This window comes from Carassius carassius, chromosome 34, assembly GCF_963082965.1.
Source record: "Carassius carassius chromosome 34, fCarCar2.1, whole genome shotgun sequence".
In the NCBI taxonomy this organism is placed as follows: Eukaryota; Metazoa; Chordata; class Actinopteri; order Cypriniformes; family Cyprinidae; genus Carassius; species Carassius carassius.
Genome location: NC_081788.1, coordinates 10,215,645 through 10,239,045, shown reverse-complemented (window position 1 = coordinate 10,239,045; position 23,401 = coordinate 10,215,645). Strand labels below are relative to the sequence as shown.

Genomic DNA, 23,401 nt, shown 5'->3' with positions numbered 1-23,401 from the left:
TGCACTGGGTGTTTTTCCTGTCTTGTATTTTTCTACTTTTTGCTGTCTTTTCCTCTTTTATGAACATGGGGCATATGGGAATAGGCTCTTTTAATATAAATGGAGTAAGGGATCAGAATAAAAGAGATATTATCAGAATTTGTGAAAATTAGGACAATAGATATTGTTTTATATATTACAGGAAACTCATTCTGATAGGTATAATAAGATAGATTGGAGGTTATGGTGGGAGGGAAAATATGCACTCAGTCATGGGTCTAGTACAAGTTATATCTCAAAATATGATAAAAGTGCTAGAATAGTTATGGCGGGAGACTGAAATTGCACTGAAAATGTTAATGTTGATAGGAATTGTAAAAAAACACATTTTCAATCAGGTGTAGTGCTATCTAAAGTGTTTCAAGAGCATGATTTAAATGATGTCTGGAGAAATAGGAATGAAGGGATAAAACAGTATACTTGGATTAAAGCATATAATAATTAAGTTAAAGGGGCTAGATTAGATAGGTTTTATATGAGTAAGTTTTTTAATAATAGAGTGATGGGTACTGCCATTATTCCTAGTGGTTTTTCAGACCATCATATGATAACTATAGATATAAATAAAAAAAAATAAAAAAATTTGATCATTATTGTCAAAAAATTATTATATAATAGGTTATTTTGTGAGAGTTTTACTCATCTTTGGGAAAATTGGAGGTTACAGAAAAATAACTATGAAACTATAAGTCAGTGGTGGGAGGTTGGGAAGGTCCATATTAAATTTTTTTGTCAAAGTTATTTTTAAGTATCACTTAAAATTAGAGATACTGTGCAAAAATTGCAATCTGAAATAGAAGAAATAGAAAAGATGATTATGGATAATGAAGAAGGGATTAGTAAAAGTAATGATTTTACTAAGAAGTTAGAATTGAAACATCTTTTATAAGAGCAAGTTAAAAATGCTTTGATAAGGTCACGTTTTTGTTCTGTTAAAGATATGGATGCTCCTCGTGCCTATTTTTTTAAACTGGAGAGAAATGTGGTGCAGCATAATCCTATGCTTTATCTAAAATCAGTGTTGGGGCTAGTTACTCAAAAAAGTAATATATTACATATAACTCTCATAAATAGTAATGCCTTACTTTACTTTATTACTCCCTGGAGAAAGTAACTAGTTATATTACTAGTTATATTACTAGTTACATTTTTTTTCTTAAAAACTCTATAATTGCCCGAGATGCATCAGATGGAGGGAGAACATACAAAGGAGGAGTGTTCTTTAGGGTCTTTATTACGCCAACAACAGACTGGCACTGTCTAGCACAAATAACTACAAACAACTGTACTTGTGCAATCAAGTACAAACAAGTATTAACTTCCTCAATGTTTAACAAACACTGTCTAGTGCAAACAATCACTTTGATTGTCAATTTATAACAAGTACAAGAACATATTAACTTCCTCAATGTTTAACAAAAACCATCTAGTGCAAAAAATCTATTTGATTGTCGATCAACAAGTACAAACAAAAAAAATATTAACTTCCTCAAAAATATATATCCATAAATAAAAAAAGACTGGCCTTACCAGCACTGTGTAGAAGAGAGGTAAATTGTTAAAAAGCAAAACACAGTGCAGAGGATAGGTAGGTTGTTGAAATGAGTTAAAGCAAATACAGAAGACTCAAAGTAAATAAAAGGAAAAATACAGTTGGCATTTACTGTAATGCATTTATCTGGTGCAAAATATGAGCTTCTGAATTTGTCAGCTTATTTGCCAAAGTAGTGGTTATACCTCATAAGGAGGAGTCTCTCAAAGCGCTTGTCTCCTAACCTGTTCCTCCTTGGAGTGAGAACAAGGCTTCCCAGGCTGAATAGCCTCTCCACTGGAGCACTGGATGCTGGTGCTGTATTGTATTTTAAAGATAAGTTCTTAATTCTGGGGAAGTTGTCTAGGACCCCCATCTCTGACCCAGACTTCAGGTATTCCATCACCTCCCTGTCTGGGCCAAAAGATCCTGAATCCTGCTCTTCCTCAAACACAAAAAAGTCATCCTCACTACTACTGGATGCTGGACTAATCTGTGGAGGCCTGACCTCATGTTCCTCATTGAAGGGGGCAGCCAGGGGTGAAGCACGACACTCTGTTATCAGCAGATTCTTTAGGGCCTCTCTCCTGGTCTCTTCCCTCAACCACCTCATCTTGAACTTCGGCAGAGTGACAGCAGCCAGGAGACCCTCCCTACTGTCCAAAACAGAAGCAAAGCGGGTTTTGATGGCCTGTAAGAAAGAGATTTCTAAAATTAGATTTCTCTTAAAGAGGAAAAACATACCTTCCTGTGGAAGGAGTTGACATGTAAATGATGTAACAGGCATATTGACTATACCAGGTCTTCAGAAACACAGTACCAGTATACAATTCTTACATTCTCTAAGAGCCTATTTCAGTGTGAAATTTAGAAGACTGTGATAATGGAAGCATCTGTGATAGTGGAGGGATGTGCAATTGTGCATATGACAGGCTTCTCTCATATCACACAAAGTTACAGTCAGTAAGTCTTAAATACAAACTCACAGCCTACCTGCACTATGACATCAGGCAGATTTGCCATAATCTCGGAGAGGCCGGGACGCAATGCCAAGGTCTTTGACATCAGAGACTCCAGTGTCGGTAATAGATTGCCATAATAACAATCATTTTCCCCTGGAATGAATGAATATGAATCAATGAATGAATGAATTGTTTGATTCAAATGTTTAACATTCAAAAAAAGGAAAGGCAAGAAGCCACAGGTTTACATTAACCTATACTTTATCTCACCTTGTAAACGGTCCAAAGCTTTTGTAAGCGGTTTTGTGACTGTGCAATACTCTACAAGGAATTTGTACTCTCGCTCGGAAAAGGCTTGTACACCTAACTGACTGCAGAGAGTTGTCAACTGTGGTCTGGATATCTCAGTTATTCGTGCAACTGCATTGTGGAAAGAGTTCCATCTCGTCACTGAAGGCACCATGAGCTTTTTTCCACAAAGGCTTTCCACTAGCTCTGCAGCTACTGTAGACCGGCTGGCCTTAGTCCAGAGGGCAGAGCACTTTGCAGTGGCACTTCTGTAAATTGTTTTGTTTGTCACTGTCAACCATTTTTCAATATCAACAGTTGATATCAAATTAAGTGTGTGCGAGGCACATCTTAAGTGAGGGGGGAGAGAAAAGTGTCCTGGGTCTTCTTGTTCCGTGGAGAGCACTTCTTGTACATCGGTAAATGACACTTCTTCATCCTCGCCTGATCCCTCGTCCTCTGAATCGGATTCTGCTGCTGCTGCTGCTGGCTTGGGCTCATACTCCCTGAATGTGAGAAGTGCAAGAAGAAGAAAAAACTATAATGTGTGGCCTATTCAATTCAAATTTTATTTTTGTTATAATTGTGATTTTATAATATTTAGATATGAATCCAACTGAATCCAACTTGTGAAAAGATATCTTTCAGGTAGTCATATAGCATATAGCATATAGTGGGGCTCTATCTGAGCTCTATCTAGTGGTTAAAGTGATTTTTTTTATTTTAAAACTGCATTTTCCAAAAAACGGGCATAAATGTTACATTAAACCATTTAAAATGATCCATGTTATCCCCATGAATGAAAGTTAGAAATCTGGGTCTTTTATAAAGTGAATTTTACATCAAATGCTGTTTTTTTGTAAAAAAGCTTATTTATATAAATATGTATTTATTTATAGAAATTTAAAAGATATAATAAATTCTCCAAAAACTGCACAAATGTTGAGTAAAAACATTAACAAACAGAATAAAATTACATTTGTAAAAAAAAAAAAAAAAACTTATTATCTTGTTACAAAATTAAATGTTATTGTCTGGGGTCTCTGGAGACCCCAAAAACACGAGTGTACAAATAAATAAAGACCATCAGAGGGGTAATGCAATCGAATTAAACAATTCATTAACTTATACATTTGCAAATAAGTACAAGTAAGTAAACTATTATTCAACTGACCTGAAAGCCTTAACAAAATTCGATCCATTGTCTGTGACTGTTGCTGTGACCTTCTCTGACAGTCCATAAGATGAGTGAACCTGCTCAATTTCAGTGGCCACAATGTCATATGTGTGTCGTCCTTTGATTCTTTTGCAGGCAAGGGCTGCTTTTTCACGATGGAAGTTGCTTGGATCAATCCAATGGGCAGTCATGGCTATGTAGCTTTTGTTGTGACAGGTCCAGATGTCAGCGGTCGTTGACACATACTCAGTGCTCTCAAACGTTTTCTTCAGCTCACTTTCCATCATGGCGTAACATTTATCTGTGGCTGGTCTGTCCCTGCTATCGGTATTTTGCAGAGTATGTTTCTAAAAGACAGCGATTCGACGGTAGAAAGAGGTAACATTTCTTCTACTACGTACGAGGCAACAAGCTTATTTTTCTCGGATTTTGATGTTGGTAGTACTTTATGTTCAAATGAAAGTTTTTGCTGCTTGTGGGGCTGCTCGTTCATGTCACTCTGTCGCTTTGCAACGAGCTTGATGTGTCTGTGCTGTCGCTGCAGGTGCTTCTTCAAGTTGGAGGTAGAGTTACAAGCGGAGGGAGCTTGCCGTTGTTGACGCTTCCATTTTTCCCCATCTGTCTTTGAGGGTGCCGCTCTGCTGCTGGCTGCCGGGTGTCGACCAATCGGTGATGGTAAATGATACCTCGTGCCAAACCCAGACCAATCACTGTTCCATTCACGCCCTCCTCCCCTTCCCTTCTGTTCTCTGTGTTGTGTGCCTTGTGTTGTGTGTATTGAAGGTGCTACTGGGAAATGTAACGCAAGTAACTAGCTCGGGAAAATTGTAATAATATTACAATTTTCAGACGAGTAATGCCTTACACTACCAGTTACTGAAAAAAGTAATATTATAACAGTAACGCGTTACTTTGTAACGCGTTACACCCAACACTGTCTAAAATATCCAGATGGGACAATTACGGACAATCCAGATGAAATTAGAAAACTTGCTGTTGGTTTTTATTCTGGTCTTTTTAATGCTGAACAATGTGATGAGGAGAGTGTTGTGGACATCTGCCAAGATCTTCTTAAGTTGCAACTTAAACAGAGAAAAAATCTGGACAGTGACATTACAAGAGCTCACAGATGCAGTTGAACAACTTTCAGTGGGATGTTCGCCGGGTATTTATGGGATAACTACAGACTTTTAATCAACATCTCTGGAACGTTTTGGGTCAAGATTTTTATGAAGTAACAAAAGTGTGTTTTCAAAATGGCTTTCTTCCAAGTAGCTGCCGAAGAGCAGTTTTGTCATACTGTACCTAAAAAAGGGGATTTAGGATTTTTGAAGAACTGGAGACCGGTTTTATTTTTATGTACAGATTATAAAATTTTGGCAAAATGTTTAGCGAATAGGCTGAAAAGAAACTTGGACACAATTATTCGTAGTGATCAGACGTATTGTGTACCTGAACGGTCTATTATGGATAATCTTTTTCTTTTAAGAGATTGTTGGGGGAAAATGGGGGAGGGAAGGTTTTAAAGCTTTGGGTGTTTTATTACGTTCTTCTAAGTTTCAAGAAAAAAATTGGGAGGGAATGCTGGAGAAGGTGGTGGTCCGATTATCTAGGTGGCGATGGCTATTACCACACATGTCTTATAAAGGGAGAGTGTTGGTCATAAATAATTTGGCTGCGTCCACACTATGGCACAAGTCAATGGTGGTTGAACCACCAGAAGAATTGGTGACTTTCATTCAAAAGAGATTAGTGGATTTTTTCTGGGATGGCAAACACTGGATTCGTGCTGCACAACTCTATTTGTCTCCTTGTGAAGGAGGACAGGGATTGATAGAAATCAAGTGCAGAATTTAAGCGTTCAGATTGCTTTCAGCTCAAAAACTTTTGTGTAGAAAAAACTTGGTTTGGACTCGTACTGCTGGTGCAATCTTGGGAAGAGTAGAAGGGTTGAATAATGATCTGCATCTTTTTTGGATAAAAAATTCAAGAGATGGACTTATCAGAGATCACATCTTTTTATAAATCTGTGTTAGAAGCATGGGCAAAAACTTTCAAGATTAAAAGAGTCTTTGAAATCCCGAAATACTGGGTGTTGGAGGAGCCACTGTTCTATAATCCAGTAGTTCATGGAATACTGATGTCTTCAAAGAGTGTACAAGAGAACATGCTGAGACAAAACTGTACAAAATTAAAAGATTTGGTCAGTTTGGAGGGATGGAAGACTGCGGAGGAGATGATGCTTTTCACGGGACTGCGATCACGATGCCTGGCTATCTGTTTTATGGAGGAAATGCATTCTTTTTTGCCAGGACATTATAGAGAACTTATACAAAGAGAGGATCTGAATGAACAGACTGACGTTCCACCTCAGAAACTGCTTATTTCGTCAACTTGTGACACCAGTGTGTTGGAAGACCATCCTATAGAGGGCTCTGAAATTTTTGAGACATGGACAGTTGATGAAATGTCTAAAAAGGTTTTATATAACCTATGTGTTAAGACTGTTCATAAAGAGGCACTGAAAGAGTGGCAGCCATTGAAATGGATAAGGAGTTTTGGGCCAAACGTTCCCTTGAGAGATCAGTGGAGGTCTCTGAATAAGTCTCCAATAGAGAGGTGGACTGGGGATTTGCAGTGGAGGCTTATTAACAGGGCAATAGCTACAAACAGATATTTGTCTCACCTTAATCCAGCAGTTAGAGGGGAGTGTGAGTTTTGTGGTGAAGAAGAAACTGTGGAACATTTGTTTTAGAATTGTAAACAATTGGAAGAGCTTTTTAAAGTTTTGACGGAATGGTTAGAGGTTTTGGTGAAACTTTTTCAGAATGTGTTTTTGTAGGCAGCGTAAAATATAGAATGTCAAAAAATATCATTTTTGGTCTCTTAAACTATGTTTTAGGCACAGCAAAACTGTCCATTTGGAAGTCTAGGAAAAATAAACGACTTGGTGTTGGTGGTTTGGACCCAGTGAAAATGTTGAAGGGTTTAATTGCAAATAGATTGAAAATTGAATTTGCTTACTATGTTTTGGTGGGAGATTTAATAACTTTCAGAGAAAATTGGTGTGTAAAGGAAATTTTATCTTGTATTTATGAAGAACAACTTGTTCTTAATTAAAAAAAAAACAGTTTTGGTTTTACATTTGACAAAAAATTAAGGCAAGATGTTATGAATGAGGATTTATTGTATTAGTAATGATATATTGAAGGAAAATTGTATTCAATAAAGTTGGGTTAAACCTCTCTTCCCTTCTCTTCTCTTCTCTTCTTTTCTCTTCTCTTCTCTTCTCTTTTCTTCTCCTGCAAGTATCGGATTCTCATTTTCACTCCTAGTAGATTCATCAAGTGAGCCAAGAAAATTTTGAATGCAACATATTTTATGTTTTAATATTAACTTTTGATTAGAATTGTGTTGTTATAAACTAAAATCTAATTCCTATTTTTAAATACTAGATGATTGCTTTATGTTTGTGCAAAGTAAACATGTGTAAACCGTAAAGTGACAGTAAAGACAATTACTGTATAATATTACAAAAAATATTTCTAATAAATTCTGTTCATTAAAGAATCCTGAAAAAAAATGTTTTCACAAAAATTGTTTTCAACATTGACAATAATAAGAACCATTAATAAAAATTAAGCAGCAAATCAGCATATTAAAATGATTTCTGAAGGATCATGTGACAAGACTGGGGTAATGATGCAGAAAATTTTGTGTTCTGATCATTGGAATAAATTACATTTTAAATATATTCAGATAGAAAACAGTTATTTTAATAATATTTCACTATATTTCTATCTTTACTTTATTTTTAAATCAATAAATGCAGTCGTGGTGAGTCTTCTTTCAAAAACATTTAAAAACCTTAATTATTCCAAACTTTTGACCGCCAGTGAATATCATAAAACAAATCTTTATATACAGTTAATATGAACTTTTTTTAGGCCATCTACTTTGAGGCTGTCACTGTTGTCCCTCAAAAAATGTATGTATGTTTCGTAAAGTACATTAAGTCCACACTTATCCCTATCTGTCAATCCCCTGACACATCTGTTCAAGACCGACATTTAACACTCCAAACCAAATCCATCCATTTGACCTCAGAAGGCCAAAGTACTTGTGAAACATCCATCCCAAATCATCTCCATGTCACTGTTGAGAATCTCACAGTATTTTGGTAGAGGGTATATCAGAGTGAGCTCGACATCGATCACACGTCTATTTGTGAGTCATTTTTCAATTATCCATCAAACAACTCTGACATTTCACATATTGAATGTAGGCTTTGAAATGTCATGCACATACTCAAACACGTACAGATAATGCCAGAGAACCATACTGAGAATATTAAATGACCAAGTAGTGGTGAAAACACGTGTGTCTAGAATTAACAATCACCAAGTGCCAAATGTAAGGAACAATGGGATAAAGAAATGTGATTGGCTTATATTGAGGTAATGGTGCCATTTGTGGTCCATTTACATTTCTCAGAAAATGCTGAATTATCTGTTTCTACTCTTACCGTTCCATATTTTGAAAATAATGGTTTGATCTTTCTGGCATTATATTTGATGGAGTGGCTTTCTATGACAGTGTTGAATTATACTTTGGGGTTGGAATATTGACTATTGATTACTGACTTGTTGTGGTAAGGTCTATTAACAAAAGAGCAGGTTTTGTGACTGTATAAAAAAAAAAAAAAAAAAAAAAAAAAAAATCTTTTTCCCCTGTATTTTCTATTAACAAACCCTTCCTGAATACTTCAAAAGCCTTACCACAGCATTTAGCAAGACAGACCGATGAAAACCCCAAATGAGGTTTCTCATCTGTCAAATGACATCAAACATTTCTAATTATTCTCACAGCTTTTACATTTTGAAAAGACTAGTTTAAATGATGAAGATTCACTCATTTAATCAAAACAATCACTGAGCAGCAGTTTATCTTTCCTGCCTCACAGCCTCCTCATTTATGACCAGCTGTAATGCAGCTGTGACACGTGTCACTTCCTGCACAATAAAATATGAGCATGTCTACAGATTACATTTATCATGGTGATTCCTAATGGGCCTCTTGACAGATTTTTATGAGACGAAATTCAGATGAGAAGGAGTAGCTATTTTTCAAAAGGTTTGATTGGGTGAAGAGTTTGCAATGATTGATCCCTGTGTGATTTAGAAACCGAAATACAGAGCTGAGAAAGCAGTAACAAATCAAACACATCATTCATGGAAATAATAAATTGATGGCTGTAACCATCACTTTACACACCAATTTACTAATCTAATATAAGCATATCCTTGTGAATATGTACACCTTAGTTTAGTCCTTAATATGGAGATAATATTCTTTAAACTAATATACTTAAATGTGAACTGAATATTATGTTGTCACACTAAAAAGATGACACTTAATTGCATATTAAGTCCAATTAAATGAAAATGTATTATAGTTAAAACTGATATAAAATGCAATTAGTTGAACTTTAAAGTACTTTTTTGACCCACTTGAGAAGGACTTAGCTTATATGTCATTTCATAATTTACAAAAGTTTTATTGTTATTGAAATATGGTTAAAATGTACTGCCTAATGTACTGACATGTACTGAAAACTAAAATATACTCGAATGTTATTCCAGTTGAAAATTTTTACATTATTATACAATTAAACGCTATTATTTTACATTTATACAATGTACAAATATTTATTTTAAATATAATACCAAATAACACAGGGGTTAAAATCATAATCAAGTACTTTACATGTGCTTTATTATGTTAGTCAATACATCAAAAATTACAATGTGAAATTTTAGTGTACTTCTGTAATAGTGTATCTTTAAATCATGACATACAATTACAAATAAATCTAAAGTGAAAAAAGTGACGTGACATACAACCAAGTATGGTGACCCCTACTCAGAATTCTTGCTCTGCATTTAACCCATCCAAATTGCACACACACACACACACACACACACACACAGACAGCAGAGAACACACACACACTGTGAACACACACCCAGAGCAGTGGGCAGCCATTTATGCTGCGGCGCCCGGGGAGCAGTTGAGGGTTCAGTGCCTTGCTCAAAGGCACCTCAGTCGTGGTATTGCCGGACCGAGACTCGAACCCACAACCTTATGAGTCAAACTCTCTAACCACTAGGCCACAACTTCCCCACTCATGACATAATATATATTAATATATATTAAAGGTAAAACTTTGAATTTGACATTATTACACAGTGCATTAAAAAGTGTACTAATAAACATTGTCATAAAAGTGAACTCTCTTTGAAAGGAGGGTTAAAGGGATAGTTCACCCAAAAATGGAAATTGTTGGTAACCAAACAGTTGCTGGTAGCCGTTGACTTAGTATTTCATAGTATTGTTATGGAACTTATATTATTATTATTATGGACGTCAGTGGCTAAGAGCAACTGTTTGGTTACCCACAATCTTTAAAATATCTTCTTTGGTGTTCAACAGAAGAAAGAATCATGCAGATTTGGAATGACTTGAGGGTGAGATTATTATTTTGGGGTATATGACTATTCATTTTGGGGTGAACTATACCTTTAGGTACACTTAAGTGGATTTTTATTTCATTAACATAGGGCTGGACGATTAATCGAAAAGTAATCAAAACGGAAATTCATAACCTCTAACCAACGTAATTTTCCCATGACGGTTATTTCGGTTTTTTAATCCTGTTAACACTTGTTAACTCCCTTAAAAAGCATACTAGCGCGTGTGTAGCCACAGGACTCTGCTCTCCTGTCAGTGGCATAAAAGCAAAACACAGAGGTGAACGCCGGTTCAACACATAGTGATGGCTCGTGAGCGGTGAGCCTTGTCTAAACTAAACTTTGTCAGTTGTATTTGTTTTATGGTTTGGACATTCAAGCGATTTGATGATCGGATGTGTATTATTATATCGAGCTACCATGTTAGCGCAGCTGCATTGTGGCACAAACACTCATATAAACAGTAGCTATGAAGATCGCGTGTACAGAGGAACGCAGAAAGTAGTTGTCAGTGCTGTTCTGTGAATAATCACTAAAGTAGCTTAGAATCTCAAAACATATTATAGCATGTTTGTGTGCAGCGCACATGAAGCACAGGCGAGTGCACAGAGAGCAGCGGTCGGCGTTCGCGCTGCGGGTTCCCGGTTTGTGTCCGTTGTCGGACTGTTCTGTGTATTTTAACTGTAGAAAAGATTGTTCCAAGTCAAAACTACGATACAGAAAACTACATCAGTATATCATCATAAACACTTATTTTTTTGTCACTTTTACCGTTTTTGTCTTACGTGAACATAAACAGATGAGAAAGAAAACACATGTGCAGTATTTTTGCTTAAAGGGACAACAGCCTAATAAACGCTCTGCCTGTCATTAATGTTAATCAAAGAACAAAAGAAAATCATTCACTGATCTTGACTGAATATATTTAATAACTTTACTTGATTATCCTTTATTTTGTTTATAAAAAGAAAACTATGCAGTGTTTTTAAACTTTTAATTACAGTTTCTGTACCTGAAATTTTGTTTAGTTGTATTTATTTATGATATTGCTAATGGATTTGTTTGTTCCTATCTTATTACTGACTGTTTACTTGTCTTTAACACTTTAATATTTTAAATTTATATTAATCTTGTTATTTTTGCTATGGTATTTTTTTAATCACAGGCAAAATTCCTCTTGCAGTTTTTTGTAGGCTGCTGATTTTTGCTCATGTTATTCAGCTGCAACAGAATGTTTTGTAAAAAAATTTGACATCTAAATGTTTGACTTAATTTTTTTTTATATTGGATTTTTTATCTTATTGGAATCGAAATTAGGAATCGATAAGAATCGGAATCGATAAAATTCAAACGATACCCAACCCTAGTAAGAAATGTTACGAACATAGATAAAATAAATGCTGATTGTCAATCATATTTACAGTACAAACCTTGTCAGTGAACTATGAGGGCAAAAAAACAAAACAGAAACAAAATAATCGTTCATTAATCGTAATCGAGGTAAAATGTTCAATTAATCGAGGTTTTGATTTTAGGCCATAATCGTCTCAGCCCTACATTAACATTATATTTTCTACAATTCTACAAGTACAATTTTTTAATATACTGTATAATTTTAAAGTGCACTACAAATGTACTGTACATTCAATAAAATTAAGCAGACTTTGTTTACACAATAGTAAGCAGCCATTTGTCCCTCTTTCCCTCTGTCACAGACATTAGGTCCATCATTTTGAGAAGATATCAACGAAGCATAGACATGCAAATAAATACATCAAAAATAGCTCACACTATACAAGACTAGTTAACAAAATCTGCATGCATACATACGTTTGTTTTATGTGTTCACAATAAGAGTTCCCTATAATAACTGTGATCTACTGCTATTGCACCACCAAGTTAGTGTATTGTCATTTTTAAAGTGATCATGTGACTTTAGATTCAGACGTCACACTGAGAGATCCTGAGGGGAGTATATGATAACAACAACAACAACATTGAAACAAATCCTTTAGGCCCAATAATAATGATATATTGTTCATTTCTACTACATTTTCATCACCATTAAAACCACCGGTGTTATATCACAATATGATATGCCAAACCTCACCTAAGCTCACATCTGTTAATATCTCAGTGCTTCAAGGGCAACTAAGCAATTGTTCATCGTTTCATAATAGCGTCAGTTAATAAAAAAAAGTATCTACTGACCATCTGGAACCATTTTTTTTTATTAATTAATGGATACCATACAGAAATGTAATCATGCATTTTAAATGAGAAGAGAAGAAAAGAGAAGAGAAGAGAAGAGAAGAGAAGAGAAGAGAAGAGAAGAGACGTCTCGTGGGACAGTTGTCCTCAGTGAGTTTGAAGTGACTGATGTGAGCTGTAAAGAGGAGAGCTGGCCATGGACTGACTGAGATTTAAGGCGACAGTGATTAAGTGGCAAGAGCAACAAGGCTTAAAGAAAGAGAGAGATGGTATATCAGCAGCAGAAAAAAAAACATGCTCATGTAGGGGTAGATGAATAAATGTGCTTCAGAGAGGACTGAACTTCACCAGGGAAGCCTGACACAACAGAGACAGATGTTAAGAATGAAGGAGATTAGGGGGAGGCAAGAACAACAAGTCCAGCTGTCCTCTAGGACCTTAAAAACACAGATACTGAAATGTGAATATAAAATGGTCCACTTTTGGACAGTAACAGTACAACATCAACCACCTTTATCTAAATCATGTAATTTACACACCCAGAGAATATTTGAAAACAAGTTGTCAATCAGACTAGTGTTGTCACGATACCAAAATTATTGTTTCGATACCGATACCTAGTCAAGAATTGTGATTTCGATACTTTTTCGATACTTTTCCTGAAAAGGGAAAATACACTCAAATATCATTGCTGTGCTGTGATTTTAAAACCGGGACAACATTCTAATCATATAACACACTAATAAATGAACATATGAACAGCATATATGTTAAACATTTGAACAAAATATGAAATATCAAAATATAAAAAATAAAACAGAGCAATGACATTCAAGGTAAAGAAAGAATAAATTAAGCAGCATTATCTCAGTTATCATAAGAAACATAAGAGTAATACATTTATCTTGATTCTGAACTTTGAATAAAAATATGAACAGCGATTATATTAAACAATGTTTCTGAAGTCAGAAGATTAAATGTCAAAAGATAAATAATATCAATTTAAGCAATGGCATTCAAATAAAAAACAAACAAACAAAAAAAAATTTTTTGCAGCAATATCTCAGATATTGTAACTTATTCTGTCAGTTGTGCAACCTTTTCTTTCAGAAGAGAAAATTCAGCCAGTGAGCTTTAATGAGCGTCATCTTTAGTGAGCGTCATCTTTTTTCTACCAGTCGTGGACCGACGGCCACAGTATCACTTGTGCTCGCACATGCAGCCTAGTGATGCGCGGGTCGGGTTTTTTTTCCAACCCACGGGTCCCGCTTTTATGAAATAATTTGGCCCGCCCCAGCCTGCAAATAAAGTAACATTTCTTTACCCACCCCGACCCGCGCATCGGGGACATCACGGAAGATACGTTGCTACTAGACTCATATTTCTTGTTCACTGAAGTTCCTCCCTCCACAGCAGCGCGCAAGCTCGGCGCTATTAGCAGCGCATGCGCAGCTCGTGAACAGCTCTGTGAACTGTTTTATCCTGTCAAAGAGTTACTCAAGATGTGACGGAGCATGTGATTTGTTGAATGTAGTGAACCCATAAGCCCTCCACTGAACGAGATCGAGAGATCTTCTCATTCGTGAATAAGTTGAATGAACTGATACATCTCGTTCGTGAATGTAATGAATGAGTATACAGGGTCAGTGAGCCAAGCATGTAAATCTCGATCAGCAATCAGCAGATACAAAGCGCAGTTATAGGTGCTGTGCAGATACGCTCATATTTAGCATACAGAACATAACTCCATGTTTAATCCCCGATTAATGTGGATATTATATATGAACTGTCTGGCCAAACAAATCGCTGTAGTGCTTTTTTGCTGCTTGCATGAGGAGAAAAAACGCAGACGTCCATAGGGAGGCACTGGAAGCGTGCGTTGCACACACCAACATGAAATACGTCTCTTACAAATCTGGAACGCAGTCATTCTTTGAAGTATCGATACTAATAAATTTAGGAATCGTGACGTTTTTAATTTCAGAGAATCGCGATACTTTTGAAGTATCGGTGCAACGTGCAACACTAAATCAGACACAAACTTCATTTCTACAAATGTAACTTGGATACAAACATGTAACTGCAAATTCTTTAAGTAGACTTAATTACACACCTTGCCCCAAACCCGTTTGGCACATTTTTACAGAATGTCTGAGTATAAACTAAGCATAACTCAGATTAAAACCCAGCTGATGGGTAATGAGTGGTGATACTTTCAGCATGACAATGAATGCACAGCCAAAGCATTCAGAGAGGAGAGAAGCAAAAAAAATCTATTTGCATAAAGACTAAGGGATTAAACGTTCTGCACTGCTTCCATAAAGGATGATAACATTACTGGTATTTTCAGGAAAAATGCATAATCCATTCAAAATCTTGTTTCCAGTTTATTGGTATGTTTCTGATAAAGCATTAAAGCAGTGGTTTTTGCTTAGCATTAAAATACTGAGAAGAAGTTAACTAAAAAGGGGGAAACCCTTCTGACAAAAATCTTACCTGAGGGAGAAGGTATCCAGGTTGGCTGAGCTCCTCACATAGACATAAAAGGAGGCAATATCAGTCTTCTTAAGTGGTTTTGAGGAAGTCTGGATGACCACAGCCTCTCTCAGTCTGAGAACAGACACCATGTTCCCCTGTTTGACCTGCAGGAGTCGAACATTCCCGATCCTCTGCATGGGGGTCACAGGCATGTACTCAGCTTTAGGCTGCCCAGTATTTGCAGCACCCATATCCCACCTCTTGCCCTCCTCCCCGCTGGTTGTGCATGGGCCGTACGTGCTTGGTCTGGCCTGATAATACAGCTCCACAGGATTCCCCTGGGTCGGCCCTTGTCTTTCCCGACTGGAACTGCCCTCAACTGGGCTGAACCATCCCGCAGGAGGGTCAACCTCTGCCATGCAGGTCCTATGCTCATTTCTGATGACACAGGAGCCCCGGACCTCCTGAGTCTGCCAGAAGGCATACACAGTCACACAAGGCAGCTCATCTTTCATTCCTTTCTCCTTCTCTCCTCTGTCCCAGTCTCTCCCAGCAACGTAAAACAGGACTCGCACTTTGGGAGAAGACGAATAGATCCATTGGGTCAGGACAAAGGACTGGACTTTCCAATTGAGGGTGAAAACTGGTGGTGAGGGCCGGAATAACTGCACAGACTGCACTAAGTCTAAGGGGATCTTCTGTTTGGTAGAGAGTGGGCCATACCTGGCATTGATAACAGGGAGACGTCCCGCTCTGAGCACGACAAATGGCTGTGTGTGGCTCTGCATGCTGGAATTTCGCATGATGTCCTGTCCAGCCTCTTTTAATAGAAAGTAGTCAGCATCCCATACCTGGTAAGTTACAGGACAGAACAACGGATATGTGATTGAGGATTTGGTGGCATCAGAGATATCCTGACTGTCCAGCTCTGCAGGAGAACAAAGACAAAAATAGAAAAAGAGGTTAATTAGGTGTAATGTTGATTTCATGGCATAAACTGGGTCTCTTCAGTCTTGTGAACCACCAAAATGTCTCTGTTTATTTCCATACAACAATAGGAACCCCCAATCTCGGAAGCTAAGCAAGGTTTGGCCTGGTAAGTACTTGGATGGGAGGCTGCCTTAAATAACAGGTGCTGTAAGTCTCTGCCTTGGGCCTCAAATGCTGTGATAGACTCCAGCATCTCTGTAATCACTACATAGGACGAGCAGTTTGGAGAATCAATGGTTGGATGTTTTGGAAGCGTGTACACCAATGTCATATGTAACTTTACTGATGGTCCCTAAATTCAGTGACAGACGTAACATAAAACAGCACGCTAACATGGAATACTGAAGAAAACTGAGTTATGAAACTCTGCTGTTAAGTACATCTTTTGTACTTTATTTTCAAGTTTGTGGTCTTGTGGTCATGTGTCTTTTATTGTGATTGCCGTTGAAGCAGTGCTAACAACAGGTGAGCTTCCATCAACTACTAAATGAAACCAATTAGCCACTGACTGCTGTTCCCCACTAACTAACAGAACGCTTGACTTTTTAAAGAGAGGAACGGGCTAGCAATATATTAATATAGCAAGTTCTGCAGAAATGCAGAATTAGGTAACTCAAAATGCATTTTGTTTTACATTGCATTTACATTTATGCATTTGCCAGATGCTTTTATCCATAGCAACTCGTTGAATTGGATTTAAAGTACACATTTTATTGAGTTATCCATAGTCTGAGAATCAAACCCATTATTTCAGCATTCTAGCACTTTGCTCTACTAATTGAGAATGCATTGTAAAAAAAAAAAAAGGAGCTTTAATGATTTTAATGTGATTGATTATCAACTAATTATGTACCTTCCTTGTAGGCGAGTTCAGATGTAGTAACTTATATAACATTTACATTAACATCAAAGTGCATTCAGCACCAAATGGAATACTGGAAACAGGGTGCAAAGAAAAAGCATCAGCCTGAAGCCGCCACAACACCCCCCCCCCACCCCCCCCCACCCAATGGTGTTTCTCATCAGAGAGCTTGTCAAATTTGACTGAAATTTAACACAGCAACACAAACTAATTTTTACTGTATTATTATTATTATTATTATTTTGTAAGGCCTGTTTTGCTTTTCAGTCGGTGTATGTTTTGCCATACAAAGTCCCCAGAACGCAGTGGTGATTCCCTTTTTTCAGCTATAGTGCATGCTGGAGGTCAAGATTTGTAATTTGTACTTTTAAAAAGAAAATGTTCAACAATTAAAAAGAACATTATCAGAACTAATTGTGATTTTTATGGGCAGGGCTCGCAAAATCACTTAGCCAAAGCCTTAATTTGTTTATATGAAGAGATTTATTTTATTATTTTATTTGGAATTTGTTAAAAAAAATTTCAAGTTAGTTTTATTATTTGACATTTAAATTTCACAAAGAAATGTGCTGCATTTTGTTGGACAAGTAATAAAAGGATGCCTTTTGATTTATAATTTGTCTTAAATCTCATTTTGTTTAAAAGAAAAATTGTGAGAAAATTGTATTGTGAAATCAGCTTCGTGAATAGTATCGCATCGTATCGTGAGCTGAGTGAATTGTTACATCCTTATATGCTACTAGTTTTTGCTGTGGTATCAAAGAAGTATTCTGTTATTTAAATAATAAAGAACCATATTTTTTTTGTTTTGCTCATCTGCAAAATGATCTGATCTGTTACTCAAAATCTGATATGATAATGCAATATTATTCGAGCCGTGGGTTTTGTGATCCGTTGCACCCCTACTCTCTTAACTTCTTATTTTTTAATCATGCTGATTTGTCCGCAGTGCAGTTCAGTCAATGTCTTTTTTTTATTATTATTTGGGCTACTTAAATTCATTTTGGGCAACCAAAATCTGAAGAATGTCTCCACGAAGGACTACTAGTGATTTTTAAATTTTGCATGCTCTGATGGGGGGGGGGGGGGGGATTTTCAACCTGGTGGGTAAAAAACATGGATTACAGTACCACAACTGGATTGTTTTTTAAAAATGTTTAAACTAAATGAAAAACTTGGCAGTACTCATACGGTAATAATACAGTAAATGAAAATACAGTAATACTGTAAACAATTTGAAAAATTTACAAAAATCACTTCAAAGTTTATATATACAAGTATGAAATAGAGATAGCATTAACAATTTCCTGGTCTCATACCACATATTGAAATATTGCATTTTATTAAGATGAAAATAAAAAAAAACAATGTAAATTTAATATATTGCATCCAAAGCTCGGTACTTTATCCACCCCACAATATCAATTCAATATTCTACTAGGATCATGAAAAACTCCTGCTGACTGGTATTCAAGAAACAATATAAACAACACAATTAAACATTCACAGTGCAGGAAAAAGTATGTGACCACTTTCATCTGCAAAACAGTTTCATTTGTTTTTGAGCATGGTGCTCAACACAACAATAAAACTTGCATGGGGGGGGGTGACCCCTGAGACTTTTTTCATGAAGAAATAAAGTCAAGAAAAAATTTCTCTTTGGTGTTACTTGAGAAAGAGCAAAGTCTGTTTATGTTGTATAAATGTTTAAATCTTCATTCATCTGAAAAGAAATGTCTAAATATCTAATCAGATGAGTTATATAATTGTTATTTGTCTGTCTTTGTGGTGAGTGGTTTGCCTTTTAAATATGTTTTAAATATGTGTGACATTTTGTAATTTTGCACATTTGGCTGGAGAGCATAGTTCACGTAAGGGTCTCTGTGCTAGCCATCAGCAGGACTGGATGCATTAGCATTACTAGTTGTGCAGGCCAACAGGTCAGCATCCATTCTATTTACCCTCCATTTCAGCAGATGCCATAAGTAATTGAGACAAATGAGAGAAATGGGAAACTAAAGAATGAGAAGTGAGCAAAGACCTTTGAAGAAGAGCTGGGAATAGTTCTGTATCCAATAATGCCAATAAAAATCCCAATGGAACCTCTTTGAAAAATCTGTTTTATAGGGATTTAATTTTCATCATAATTCCCTTTATCTGGGATGTTAAGGTCTTGAAAACAAAGTAGTTTCTTCAGCCAAGTACCTTACATATACAGATAATATAAATTCTTGTTTGTCAGAATGATCTGTGGAACACTACTATCAGGATATCAATGACAATGCATTATGCATTGTCAAGTTCAGTTGTGTTTTACATGCACATTTATATTGGACATGAGTAACATCTTAAATAAAAGTACTGCTTTTCCTTTGGATATGAAGTATCTTGCCTAGGGCACAAAGTGAGCCACAAATGATCCCTCTCAAAAAATAATATCTGGATACTGTCTAGTGTAATAAGAAAGTTTTGACCTTTGAAAAGTTTAGGCAAAAAATTTGACATTTAATGTGTTTAAAACCATTATTTTTTTATGGTATGTTAATTTTATTAAAGATAACAGTTAATTAAACCTATCAAATACGTTTAAAATAAGGGGGGGGGGGGGGTACTTAGCCAACACAGTATTTGATCAAATTTATGTCCAGTTCTCTGCCCATTAACATGACTAGATAAATTGCCAGGCTATATCATCTTAAGTTTAGCATTTAGCCTACTCTATTTAAAGATGTTTTTCAGTCTTTCTGCACAGTCATTTTCCAGGTATTACAAACCTCTTACCCTGGTTCTAAATATACTATTACACTATACACAATGACCAAAACATGATGAACTAGCTCTTCCAACTATTAGGCTTTAAGAACTCCACATACCTTGTGTGACAGCCGTGATTATCGTTGCCAAGAATATCTGCAGAATCCGCCATAGGTGAGAATAGACGCTCATTTTGGCCACAGGTGTTCTCTATGATATGTCCCATTAACGTTTCTGACGTCTCTGATCCCTAAATAGGAGAGACTAGCAGCGCATTTGTTCCGTCAGCATCGTGATGTTGTTTTACCTGTGGATTCTTCACCTGTGCACGCGCTCCTCTGCGCGCTTCTCAATTAATTATTCAAACTGGAACAGTATCTGTAAGCATGGGCGTAGGTTTAGGGGGGGACGCTAGGTACTAGTCCCTATCAATATTTTGAGATTACAAATTTGTCCCCACCAATATTTAGCAAGCTCATTTGAACTGCTATTTGGATCTTTGCACTGCTATTTGGATCGATTCTAACGGCCATGACGACGACAGTACAAGAAACGCCGTAATTTGATTGGCGGCGGGGTATCTGACAGGCTACACGCGCGGGCCGGGACTACTTTTTTGCTTGCACTAGCAGCAAGCGGGTGGTGTGTGTGTGTGTGTGTGTGCGCGCATGTTGACGACGCCGACGGTAAGTCACCAGGGCTGTGTCTCTGCCACATACAAAGGCCAGAGTAAAAACATTTTAATATTCCGGTTTAATATTTTTTTTGCCCCTTTTTGTAATTTGGAGATGCCACCCAAGAAGAAAAAAGGGGACATAAGAAGCTTTACTCAAATTCTTCCGTTTGCGTTTCTTTTGTTTATAGATAAGGATAGTGAGACATATGGAGAGAAGGAATATATTATTGCTCTAATGTCAAGAGAAATTAATCTAGCATCTACATGTCTCAGTGAAACTGCTCGTTTCCAATTACTTTATTAACAGGAAATTGTTAATTCAAGTAAAATTAATTAACCCTAATTCATTATGTGATTCCAGAATATTTAAGAACTGTATGTTCTTCATTAAAAAAAATATTTAGGGGGAAAATGTCATATCTGCATCTTGACTGTAGCCCTTTGTATGTTTTTAGATGTCTGACGTGTTTCCCTCCCATAAGTCTTCATACTAAATCTACACCACTGGTCTTTATTACAGAAAGTTTGAAAGCACTTTATTTACTGCAGTATGAGGAAGCTTTAGTTTCCTGTTGTTATTTCTGTGTGGTACTGTTGAAGTATGTGGATTCATGTCACAAAGTTCAGAAAACTTCGAAAGACTTAATTAGATTAAAGATTAATCAGTTTGTTTTATATAACTATTATAAAGAAGACCAGGGGTCTTATTTATATAAAACTCCGTAGATTTCATCCTAAAAGTGTACGTAGGCACAAAAAAAGCTAGATTTATATCTTGTTATTTGTATTGCATTTGTATAGAATACCCAGCTAACACACGACGTCGCAGTTACGTAATTTATTCGTACTTTTTGGTAATTTTATGACTTACCAACTGACAACGTAGTCTCGACGTCGCATGTCTGTAATTTTATTACCATCAAATTACCAGCTGACAACGTCGTCAGTACGGTCTCCTTAGGTAACAAAATAACCAACTTTGTCCCAGTTACATGACGTTTTGGTAATTTCATGACTTACCAACTGACAACGTAGTCTCGACGTCGCATGTCTGTAATTTTATTACCATCAAGTTACCATCTGTAAGTCAGGCAAGACACTATTTAAATATTAAAGATTTTTCGTGATTTTTACCATACAAACACATTTTTTGGGGTCATAGTCTTTAGGGAAAAGACTAAACAAAATGACAATACAACTACACAACAGGCTTTAAAAGTTTTATTAAAACAGGAACAAATTGAACAACAGAACAAAGTTTTGTTACAGCATAAAAAAATAACTGGGCAAATAGTATAAAGCAGGATCAATAAAAGGGGGAACATATCTGCAGAGGAGCTGAGATTTGCATTTTGGAGCCAAATAGTTCCAGCTACATGCACACGAGTGAGAAAAAACATTCAACAGAAAGAATGGATAAATTGTTGCAACTTTTACTCTACGGTGGTCTTAAGGGCTTGTCGATCTTCTCAGGATTCTAACTATTTTATTATGTATGGGTGGTTTGAAATGAAAATTTTTTATTTGGAGTTCCAGATTTCAGGGGAGGAGTGTTGTGTATTAACATTTGTATTTGAATACTATTCATTTTTGTTTGAGTTGACTTGATCTGGTTTGTTATTGGCTGTGAGAGCAACAGTGTTTGTGATTGGCTGTGAAAGCTCCCAATAAAAAGGAACATGCCTTTAAGTGTGTGCGCAGGCAGTATACCAGAGCACTTTAAGTGAATTGTATGAGTTCCTAACTGAAAAACTCTTTTTGGTTAATCAGCAAAAAAAATCATCAAAATCAAGACTACTCGTCATCGTATTTGTTTCGCTAGTAAATACATGACACTAACCATAGAAATAGAACAGACTATTTTCTTTAGCAGAAGCTATGCAATTGTTTTTAAATCAATAAACTCATTTTTAAATCAATATTTTGTGTCAGATGATTTATTTATTTGGTAAGTAGCCATGTATTTAGTGGGATAATGTAGAGCGAGGCAGTTGTTATAGTGAATACAACTCCTTCAGGCTGATTCAAGATCCCTCCGCTTCCTCCTGATCAGCCTGTCAGGGTTGTATTCGCTATAACAACCGCTTTGCTCTACATTATCCCTTACTTATTATTTGCAGTTTCAAGAATTTGTTCAGCACGTGTCCTACATAGACTTACATAGTCGAACAGGATTAACTAGTAGCCAGTTAGATTGGTTTTGCACTTTTCCATGGACACTCAGAAAAGTTAATGTTTAACTAAACTCTGGTAATTGTGTTGTATTTCATCTGCCTCTGGTAAAGAAATTAAGTAAAACCCCTTCTGCTCTTCCTTGTCAGATATCCTCTGTGTGTGTGTGTGTGTGTGTGTGTTGGACTGAGCATGTATATGCCCTATTCAACTACGCCACTGATTAATGCATACAGAGGAAACACACATGTGTCATTCTCCAGCTTTCACCCATCTTTCACCTATTCTGTAATGCTGACACTCGGTCTTCCAAAGCAGCCAAATGAGGAAATCTTTAAACAGAAGAAGACCTGTAAAAGAATGATAGGACATTAAATTAATAATGGCAATAATAATAATTATTATAATCTTAATCATCATCATCTATTATTTATCTAGCATTTATTAACTTCGTTTCAGTTGAAGAGATGTGCCTTTTGCTTTATCACGGACGTCAGAATGAGAAAGTGTACACAGGACCGCATCATGCAGAAGGGCAGGATCATGGCAGAACCAGGGAAATCAATCATTAAAAGTATAAATGTACTTGTTCTTAGTATTCCATAATAATAGAGCCGATTTTACTCATTGAGAGATTTATTTGTGAGGGAATAATTATTTTAATTTTATTGGAGCCTCACACATTAAACACTGTAAAAACTATGTTATTAATTTGTTCCTGGCCCTAAAGA

The 23,401-nt window shown here is 36.3% G+C and overlaps 1 protein-coding gene across 1 annotated transcript in view; it reads right to left on the bottom strand.

Annotated features, from left to right (window-relative positions):
* Positions 1 to 23,401, bottom strand: part of LOC132114861 (transmembrane protein 132D-like) — a 61,710-nt gene that overhangs the window by 32,167 nt on the left and 6,142 nt on the right. Inside the window, exon 3 of the mRNA XM_059523224.1 lies at positions 15,235 to 16,144. Within this exon, the coding sequence (XP_059379207.1) occupies positions 15,235 to 16,144 (910 nt within the window). The remainder of the gene's footprint in view (positions 1 to 15,234; positions 16,145 to 23,401) is intronic.